This window comes from Rhagoletis pomonella, unplaced genomic scaffold (assembly GCF_013731165.1).
Source record: "Rhagoletis pomonella isolate Grant_MI unplaced genomic scaffold, Rhpom_1.0 Rhpom_scaffold_00013, whole genome shotgun sequence".
NCBI classification, from domain to species: domain Eukaryota; kingdom Metazoa; phylum Arthropoda; class Insecta; order Diptera; family Tephritidae; genus Rhagoletis; species Rhagoletis pomonella.
The window spans coordinates 17,235,500-17,246,696 of record NW_023458567.1 but is presented as its reverse complement, the minus strand read 5'-3'; the positions used below and the strand labels follow the sequence as shown (position 1 = coordinate 17,246,696).

Below are 11,197 nucleotides of genomic sequence, written 5' to 3'. Positions count from 1 at the left end.
TTTTTTCTTGGCTTACTTTTCTATAATTTGTACGTACATTTGTTGACATAGATTCTTGTTTGTATGCACATTTAAATTCTTATCACCGAGATAGCTTCGCTTTATCTGCTTTCTCCCTTATTTGTGTTAGATTGTTATATTTACATAAATATGTATATTTCGTGGTGGAAGCTAACAACCTTGAGAGAATGTGATCATTTTATCTATGGCATTAGCAAAGAAGCTTTTAGGTGAAATTTTTGATATGTACATACATATACTTATTCAAATATGTTGATGTTTTTATTTCTAGTCTATGCAACTGTGCATCATCAGCAAAATAGTGCTCTCTACTCAGATATTTAATAAGTTTTGTTAGCTGAATAGAGCACTGAAAGCATCGTGAAAAGAAAACAAAAATAATTTTTATCTTTTAAAATTTTTTCCAAATATACCCATATTTACACTGAACCAAAAACCCACGAATTAAGAAAACTAACCTACAGCCCATGATGCAATACAGAAAGGTGTTATACGTTAGCGTCCAGTTGGCTCTAATCGCAATCTTAAGCTCCTTTAGAAAAATTCAATTGGTCTCTTTGAGAAATCCCACATATCCAAATTTAAAAAACTTTAAAAATCTTGCGTTTAAACTGAGTAAACCTTTATTTTACACGTTTCTGGTAAGATATATCATTTTGTACTTATATTCATAAATAATTGTGAAAATCTCAGTTTCTCACAAACTTTAATTGAATACACAATTTTATTATTTCTTTAAACAGGTAATAGACTCTCCTTATTTTGACCAGTTTTGGGTATATTGCTTTAGTTTATTTAAAATAAATATTTTTTTTTAAGTCTATCTAGTTATACAAAAAACAAATATAAAAACTCAACAAATTTTAAAAATTCAAAAAAAATGTGTGGTATGCAGTTTTATGGAATACAAAAATTATCAGTTTTTTTTTATTAAATTTCATGCGATCTGGGTTCAAAATTATTAAATATCAACCTTATTTTGTAGCCACTTGAAACTTGCAACTTATTGTATTAAAATTGTAACAAAAAAAGTTGAGATTTTTAATTTAATTAATTTTGAACCCAGAGCACATGAGATTTCATAAAAAAGTGATAATTTTTGTATTCAAGGAAACTACGTTAAGGGCCGTTTGCACCATCTCAGGTTAGTTCTAACTCCCAGTTAAATATCGTTTTCGACACCCAGCATATAACTTGTGATCGATAAAGTGTAAAAATATCGTTTTTTGCCACGCATGCCTGGTTATCAGGTAATCTGGTTAAAAATAATTTTTCTACGGTGTATTTTATTGTTATTATTTTTAACCAGATAAGCTGATAATCAGGCAAGTGTGAACAACCACAATATATTTATAGTAAGCTTATTATTTCCCTGTTTTATCGAAATAAAATTTTTGAGAAAATAATTTAATTTCAACCGTAGTAGCACCCAGTTGAGTCTTCTCCTTGACCTGCCACTCATTTCGTCTATCAATATTATTTCCGCTGTAAATTCAATAATTATACCTCAATCACTTCATCGTCTCGTGTTCTGGGCTGTTGTAGCATTTTTTTTCATCTCTAATTCAGCCTACTTCACCACATAATTTCTTATGTTGGATGTATGTATATGTATGCTTTTATACCACAGCACTTATCTACATGAGATCTTCTAATTAAATTAGCATTACAAGAACACTTATTTTCAACAAAAGCACTTCAATCCACGCGAGCGCACGATAAATTATAAACTACCTTCTAAGGCGCAGAAAAACGATTTTTCACCAACCAAATCGGCAAGTAAAAATTTTAGAAATACAAGTATATAGATCGCTACAAGTAAGCAAGTACGTATTTATGTACATATGTATGTAAATAAGAACATATAGTACGTATGTACTTACATACATCTGTATGCTTTTATCTCACATCTTTGAGCGCCTTTATCAGCTGTTTTCTATAATTCCACAATTCTGCTTACCTAAACGTCTGCTGGCTTAGTTTAATTGTAGCGGCGTAATTTAATTATATCTCTACTTGCCTGTCTGTTTGTATGTATTAATTAAGATATCTTTAAATTGCTGATTGCTTTATGTCTGTTTATTTCAGTGTATTTCGTCGTATTTCCATCGTTTCTTGAGATACACTTGTCTAAACAGTTGTTACTGTTTCTGTGTTGGTTTTTCTCAACGAAATATTTCAAGTTCAAACAAATTGAAATAAGAATTATTTTACAATTATTTCGAGTGAGTTATTAAAAGTGGTGTAGTGTTTTGGGTGTAGTGCTCTTTGTGTTTCCTTGCCTTGAACTTAGAAAAATGTGTTTTAAGAAATGTGGGCGTTTAATTATACATAATGCTGCTTATTAAGTTTAGGCCTTTTCAAGTAGCTCTAATGGATTTCCAGGCATAATTTTGATTTTAAGCGCTAGTTTGCTGTATGGTTTCTAAATTGTTGTACATACCCTGCAGAAAAAATTCGTAACTAAAAATTTCTACTTCAGTAAATTAAGAACCTTGGCTGGAATGCGTGCCTTGCTGCTTTTGGATGTTAAATTTAAATTCAGTGAGACTAGGAGATCATCGAATGACTTCACTACCTCTCATATTAGCTAGATGACACAATCCTTCGTCAGATCAGTAGCAGACCCGTATGCAGATAGCAAGCTGTCAAAGGACTAACAAATCATTCTCATTCAGACTTTTCCTCACTTCGCAGGCAATTTTCCAGTCTTACCCTTATAAAATGTTTGATTTTTCTGAATCAATTGGTCAGTTCTAGGTTTCTATTATCTATTATCAACCCAAGCCCATCATAACTCAATCTATTATAAGTTTCGCAATATTCAAAAAGCTTCTAAAATATGCAGCGCCAACATTCGCACCAGACATTACTTGTACGCAGTGAATTAAGTTATAAAACTCAGGAAAGTCTAATAAAGACCACCAAAGACCGACGATTCTGTGCTCATTATCAGCGCCCATTTTAAGTAATAAAGAGGTCAGGCAATATTTATTGGAATAGAACTGATGCAGTTCTTAGGCAGAGTCGCTGCTTCGGCATGTGAACTTAAAAGGAAAATTTAAAATCCTGCCTCCGATGGGCTACCGACAGGCCTTGAGTGACATTCATCGCGAGTCCGATCGAACAGGGCATTTCTATTGGACTCGTAGGTTAAAAATTGAGAGAACGGAGCTGGCTTGTTAGACCTACATAACACTGGACGACACTGTAGAAGCTGAAGCTCCTATTATTCTGTGGATAGACGTACCTGAGCCTTACATGCTCTATCTCTACTTACCTAGCTCCATTCGCCATAAGATAAATATTTACAATATCTGTCTAAAATTGCTCCAAAGTATCTGTTTGTTTAAAAGATTTTGTTACTAAGTATTCGCATTTGATATGAAAATTTGACGAGTCGCGCATGGTATTTATTTACTCAGATGAGATTGAAAGTTAGCAAGTGGTACTAAAGTAAAATAAAGATCTGAGGCTAGTGAATATTCTCAAATTGTGGAAAGAGTTTTGGATATCAAATTCAAATTTTGAGGAAAGTGGTTAAAACTGTTTAGTTCAACCCGCATTGCCCTTGAACTCTCGTTTTGGGCTCTTTTATTTGGGCTTAGCTGATACGGTTGAAAAATTTCACCTAACTACGCCAAAACGGGTTAATTCTGGTTCAGATTTCATGGCTCGGAAAAGCTCTTGTCAGGGTGGACCTAGCATAAATTGAAGCAACCGATTTTAAAAGTTAATTTCTTTTATTTAACGTCATCTTCATTACATATGTTCTTATCTTCTATTGACAACATGAACTCGACTATTATTTCATAATTTTTCAACACTCCAAGTCTAAGATTCATTCCCAACGAATACGAACACCTTCGGCCTCTTGCTTCTTCAACTCGTTCACAATGAAATCTCTGAACTCTAGGTAAGCTGCATCAATTTCAATATTATTAATAATCTTATGAAAATTTCCATTCTTCAGCCCATATGCTATCTCCTCTACAGCTGCAGTCAGCCGCTTTTGCAATGTTTCCTCCGTTTCAGTTTGGCGCTTGCGCAAACGCAATTCCAAATCTCGGATTGTTGGTGGATTGTTGAAAACCAAAATTGGATTCAAGTCCGTCTTTTTAATTTGCTCCACACCTTGCGGCTCAATATCCAGTACGCACACTTTGCCCGCCTGCTGTATCTCACGCACAGCTGCCTTACTGGTGCCATACATATTGCCGCTGAAAATGGCAGTCTCAATGAATTCGTCATTCGCAATCTTTTTCTGCATTTCCTGCTGATCGACAAAGTAGTAATGGATGCCATGCACCTCACCGGCACGTGGCGCACGCGTTGTATGCGAAATGCTGAAACCAAAGGTGTTTGGGAATTCTGCAAAGAGACGTTTCAGCAGCGTGCTCTTCCCAGAGCCGGACGGTCCGCATAAAACTAGTGGGCGTGGGCCTTTAGTGAGAGTTTGTGTTGCTGCTAGTCTGGTGAACATTTTGATGGAGACTGTGCTTCCTTGCAACTGTTATGAGCGCGATTGACACGAGTTTTATTGAATGTAAGTAGTTAACGTCTTTCTTGAATACTTCGTAACACAATGAACCTACAACGATATAAAAAAAAAAACTAACTTCAAGTCATGTTTCACAGATGATTCTCAAAACAAGACTGTATATGCTTTGCCTATGAAACTTCTAAAAGCCATCTGACACGATATGTATGTAGGTATTTGCATGTGTAGGTGTCACCATGTCTGTCTGTTAAATTCACACTAGTTAGTTTACGCTTTAAAATAACGTTATTTCAAAACGAAATAAGTAAACAAAACACAGCAGATTTTATCTACGAGTCAGATAAAAAAGAAGCGTTCCTGTGTCGTTGTATGCATGTACGTACGTGAATCCGTTTCATATAGAAGTAAATTGCATATTTATGTCAGAAGTTACATTTCCACATGCAAATACATACATATCGTGTTGGAGGGCTTTAAAAAACACGGCTCAACTAAGTTTGGTTGTATTTTATCTCAAAAACTGTGCCAACCTCATCTTATAAATTTTTTGATGGTCATTTGAAGTGCATTTACAAAATTTTTCTAGCACGTCCAGTTTTTGAGAAAAAAACTGTTTATTTTTTAAAAATAGAATTTGGACGAACATAGCTTTTCAGAAGAAAAAAAAAACACCTATTAATGAAAATCCAATGCGTCTTCTGTCCGGGGAAATGATGACAGGGTACCATGCCTAGCTAATTCTCAAATCAATTTAATTGGAAAGTAGTTCGTGACTTTTGACAGAGTGGCTGGGCGTCCCCCCTCCAGTTTAGTCATGATCCTTGGGCTGCTTGGTTATCAGAGTAGAGACACCCTTCTAATCGCTAATACGCTACTGCGTTGCCCATCGGCTGCTTCTTTTATAACGGCCAACTCTGCCTGAAAAACGGCGTAAAAAGCTGTCAATCTGAGCTCAAGATTAACGGAGACTTGCGGAGAGAACCGACCTTTCAATCCATAGAAAACAGGGTTCGGACTTTTCAGCATCTTTTTTAATCTACTTCTCTACTTCAAACTTACTAAAATAAATTATCTTCTAATATTTTAATTATATACTAGATTAACATCACTTGAATACCACTTGGTTTAAAAAGATATAGTTATACATGTGCCAGTATAAAATGTCAATAACGGGCCTTCTGAGTAGGCGGAACATTATTTTTTTAGCCCATTATTTCAGAATAGGCAAAAATTGCAATCACGATTATTTAAGTTTTTTTTTTTTAATAAAACTCCGTCCTGATAGGCTTAAAAATACGCCTACTCTCCTAAAAAATACAAAACAATTTGAGCTTAAAAGTCAAATGCCACCCAATTATTCAAAATAAATAAGCTGATTACATAAATAAATGACAAGAATTCTACATAATAATTTTTCAACGACTTCAAATTTATTCATCAATACGCCTAAATCATTCTAATTTTCAACGTATGCAACTAAAAAAATATAGAATTGCAAGTAAGAAAAATAAAACTAGTCTCACAAATTGCTGCAATACTTCGATTTCACTCAAAATTCGGCTACCGCACGAACTCAAGGTTGGCGGCTCAAAAAATCGTTAACTTGATTATTTAATATATTTTTTATATTTCCGTCAAACTGTGTGCATTTTTTTGCAATACTCTAACGGAACTGTATTGCGAAACTGCAAAGCGTCTAGAATAACATGGAAATAAAAATTATTTTTTTTTTAGTGGTAAGTAGGTGCTGATTTGATTTCACCTGTTGTGAGTGGCATTTTGGTTGGGTGGCGCAGTGGTGGTTACTTCGTCGGTCTTGTGATTTGCTAGCCAAAGCAAAGAACTGGTTGCAATTGGACACGCGCTGTTTGCTTTTTGATTTATTTAAATTTACATTCGCTGGTAATGAGAACTTGTTTGCAGAATATTTAATTAGAATCATATAATTTGGATTACGTAATGTGCAGAGTAAATAGAAGACATTTTAGATTGATTTACGAATTCAATTAAAACGAATGAATGTATGTATGCATTAATTAACTTGTTAGTACTTGACCACAAATAAATGGTTAAGGAGGTCTTGTAAAGAATTCTGAGGCAAGCCAGTTAGATTATGGGAAAGTGTGGAGTAAGAGATTTGCTATGAAATAGTTTAAAAAATCTACAAAAAATTGATTTTTCATAAATTTTTTTTAAATACCGATTTTTTTAAATTTGTTAAAAATTAATTAAAAAAAAAATAAAAGAAGAAAGACGAATGAAAACAAATTGAGTAAAAAGGTAAAAAAATAAAAAATAAGAAAAAATAATAAAATAAAAAAACAGTATATAAATGTAAATTAAATGCAATTAAACAAAAGAAACAAAATTTATTAAAATAAAATATAAAAATAATAAACAAGTAGAAAATTAAAAAAAACACAAAAAAATATTAAATAAAACGACAAATAAGAAATGTTAACAAAAAAAAATGATTGAAATGAAAAAAACGTATATGAATGAAATAAATGTTTAGAAAAAAATTTAATAAAAAACGAAATCGTAAAAATAATCAAGTACAAAAATAAAACAAAATTATGTAACAAAAATTTAAATTAAATAAAATTTGATTCATTAAAAGGAACTAAAAGCCAAAAAGACGTAAGCGCCATTTTTTCCAAAATTTAATTTTTGATGTAGAAATGCAACTAGATGCTCTAGGAACATCTCTGCATAAAAAAAATGAAAAAGATATAGCTTACGCCTTTTTGGCAGTTATGGCTCGATATATAATAAATAAAATCAAATGAAAGGAATAAAAAAAAAATTACGAATTGAAGAAGGTAGAAAATTCAACAAAAAAATTAAATTAAATTAAAAAAATTAAAGAAGATGGGAAATTTAACAAAAAAAAATGTAATTAAATAATAACGGAATAATTAAATTAATTCTAAATAATTAAAGTAAATTTAAATAAAAAGAGAAAACAGCAAATATTAAAAAAAATTTAGCAAGAAAGTAAAAAGTAAAATTACCTAAAAACCAAATAAAAAATTTTATAAAATAGACATTAAAAGAATTTGATAATTTAATAAAATCAAAATAAAAAAATTATATCCAATGAAAAACAAACTAAACTAAAACTAAAAAAGCAAATAGATTATAAATAAAAGATTATCTAAAAATCAAACAAAATAACAAAAAAAAGACAATTTAAAATAAGATTTCCCAGATATAATAATACAAAATATAATATAAATAAAGACAAAATTAATTACAATTAAACGCAAATAAAAACAATACATTTTTTTATTTATAATTTAAAAGTTTCCATAAAAACTGTTCATGGAAGAAATCATCAAAAACTACATATTTTGCACAAAATTTTTTAGATACATTATTTTTTGTGTATTTTTGATATTTTAATACATGCAGCTTCAATTCAAGATTTGATTCCAGCTTTAAGTTTTCTCTAAATAATTCGCTTGAAAAAAATGTTCTTCAATTTTCATATATTCAAATAGATGGGCGCCATATACATAAGTATTTTTTATTTTGCCTATAATATAAAAATTAATATGAATATTAAAATACATTTTTTTAAATAGTTTTAATTTTTTATGCCGGTGGCAACTCTTTTACAAAATTTTCCGTGTTACTTGTGCATAACATACATATTTATGAGCATACATTGTTTTTAAATTTAGTTAATTGTAATAACTTTAATTTTGTAACAACTGTATAAAATATAATTTAGCGCAAGAGTAGGCTTAAACGCGTTTTTCTGATTACATATTTTAGTAAACTGATATACCCTAATCACACATTTTCACGGTTTAAAGTCTCAATCGAACTTGTTATGCGCTCAAAAGAACAAACACTTTACAAAGTTTTAATTTTATTTATACTTTCGCATAAAATAGATGGCGACTCTCTAAGAAAACCAGTGTATTTTTACAGTTCTTTCAGGTCAATGTTCAAGAAAGGAATTTAGTGTAACAAAATGCATATATGTACATAGGTAGCAGCTCTCTTAAGAATGGTTTTGGAATAATAATTTTCATTTAATAACTAAATAAAATTTCACAATTTTTATACCAATTTCTTAAAAATATTTTTTTTTCAGTAGCCAGATTTAGAGCTTGAGAACTTCAGTGATCCTTACATACGGAATTATTTGAAGTTTCAATGTAAAAGTTTTTTTTTTCTACGCGTACCCAATGCAAAATTTTTATCAATATAAATACTCGCTGACTTATTTAATCCTCTTAATCCACTTAACCTTACTTGATCTCAATTCATTTAATTTTGCAAATCGTCACCTCAACCCATAGTATGTATAAGTATGTATGTACATATGTATTTACATAGTTAGGGTGCACACTCTGAAATTCAAACAAGTTGTCGATTTAGCTTTTGTCCCATTTCAGCGCAATTAATTAATCATTTTTAATGAGCAGTTAGTCCGATTTTATTATTATTCATTGCAAAAAAAAGTGTTCTGCTACATGCCAATAGGAGCATAAATAAATTAAAAAATATTAAGAAGTGTTTTGATTAATAAGCGAATTCCATTTGTCTGCGTTAGGTAATTTATCACAAGGAATTCATAAGCGCTGCCACCTGGTAACCAAGAAGAAAGGCTAGGTAGACAGAAGTACAAAAAAGAGCTGACAAGGCACATAAAAAGTTTTATTGAACAAGTGCAATATAAAATACGTGATATGTATGTTTGTATGTAATGAATGTAAAAATAACCAATTGGAATGGAATGACACAATAAAATATGAGAAGAGAACGTTCTTACTTAATTAAAATTGGAATGCGGATCAAGTGCGAAATGAATATTGTTGTCCAGGCGCAAAAAAAAAACAAAGAAAAGAGATCAATAATGGGAAGGAAATACCTTAAAGAGGTATTGAAGTGAAGGAAACTGAATTTGGAATATCTAGCGGAATTACAAGCGAAATGTAAGTAATTAATCAAGGGTGTTAAGCATTAAAAAAAAATGCTGACACTTTGAGGGTCTATAATAATTTAAAGAATTTTAAAAAGTAAGCACACAAAAAGTTGAATACCAATATGTAATCGAATAGAATAGATATGCCCATTGCTTGGATAGAGAAAGTTTTAATTTTATTTATGTATACTTTCGCATAAAATAGATGGCGACTCTCTAAGAAAACCAGTGTATTTTTAACAGTTTTTTTCAGGCCAATGTTCAAGAAAGGAATTAAGTTTAACAAAATGCATATATGTAGGTAGCAACTCTCCTAAGAATAGTTTTGGAATAATATTTTTTTTTTAATAACTAAATACAATGTCACAATTTTTATACCACTTTCTTAAAATAATAGATAGAAGGATAGAATGGGTTTAAAAGGCAGAAGAGTTAGCGTTAAGCTAATAAGCGTTCATTCGTTTCATTAATTCCTTAGTTTGCCTTCTTTTCATGCTAATTGATAAACTCATCGGTCACAGAGTTTTTCCCTACATCACTATAACATTGCACGGCGTACGTATAAGGAACTGTACTATAGAGTTCTATTTTGCAAGTGTAAATACCCCACCAACGGCTCTCACGAGCTCCTCTCCAACCCCTACTGAAGGAGCTATTCAGACCAGTATCTATAATAAAGTGCAGCACGTTGCATTTGCTTCCCTATAAAAAAATTTTCGAACATACATACTTTGTATGAAAAAAATGCGTAGCACCGTCAACCAAAAAAAAAAACAATTGCCAAAAATTAACGATTGGACTAATCGCGCTACTTCAAACTGGTACTTTAATATACTAAAATTTAACAAATTTTTTGTAAAAAATGTTGTGGGGTAAACATCTCGAGAAACATATCCTACAAATGTGTGATGCTACTACAAGGGATGTAGGATGAAATGGTTTTAAGATCTTTTAGCTTTTGTGGAAAAAAATTTGCAAATTTATTTTTGTCCCGTATTCGGCTCCCATAAATATGGTCACCGTAGGTATAGGTTATGGCAATGGTAATGTAAATGGTAGTAATAAAAGTATTGGTCTATTTGTAGTGGCAACGGTAATGATATTGATGTGGGGTATGGTAATGATTAGGAATAGTAATGCTAATTGGAAAGAAAGTGCTAACGGGTACGGAAATGGCGACGGGTAGGGTCAAGTACTTTCAGGTGCGTGGACCCTATGTAGCCCAGGTTCGATCCCAGGTCCAAGCAACGGCAAGTCACAAGTAAGCTATCGATGTTAAATCAGTTTTGAAAAGAGTACTTGATAGAAAAGTTCACAAAATGTCGAGCAGATAGTTAGATAAATCAGAAATCGCAATTTTCCGAATGGCTAAAAAAAGCTACTACAAATTAAACCCAGCAGCAGCTTAAAAACCCGTCTTTTCATACATAAAATTATACGAGTACTACAACAAATATGTATGGCGGGTTTCAGTTCATTATTCAATTCGGTTAGCTGAAAGTTTAATTAAGCCAGCAATTTTTCATAGCGCCACCAGTGACAATTAAGCGGAAGCAATATACGCGACAAAAGCACGTAAAAGAAATGTTAGTAGAGTGTAAAATTGCTGGGAGAAAACTTAAACTAAAACCAAAAAATATTTCACAAAACTTATTGCTAAAATTGTAAAGAAAATTGTTTACTCTGGCTGCATGTATTTTCATTAAAAATTATTTCCTCTACTCGTAAAAGTTTTT

General features: G+C 31.5%; 2 protein-coding genes across 2 annotated transcripts in view; both read right to left on the bottom strand.

Annotated features, from left to right (window-relative positions):
• The window catches only part of LOC118748887 (disheveled-associated activator of morphogenesis 1), a 119,299-nt gene that overhangs the window by 72,845 nt on the left and 35,257 nt on the right, over positions 1-11,197 (bottom strand). The gene's annotated exons all lie outside the window — the stretch shown is intronic.
• LOC118748889 (guanylate kinase-like) overlaps positions 3,746-11,197 on the bottom strand; it is a 42,703-nt gene continuing 35,251 nt past the window's right edge. Inside the window, exon 2 of the mRNA XM_036483612.1 lies at positions 3,746-4,612. Within this exon, the coding sequence (XP_036339505.1) occupies positions 3,863-4,504 (642 nt within the window). The 5' untranslated portion in view covers positions 4,505-4,612 and the 3' untranslated portion in view covers positions 3,746-3,862. The remainder of the gene's footprint in view (positions 4,613-11,197) is intronic.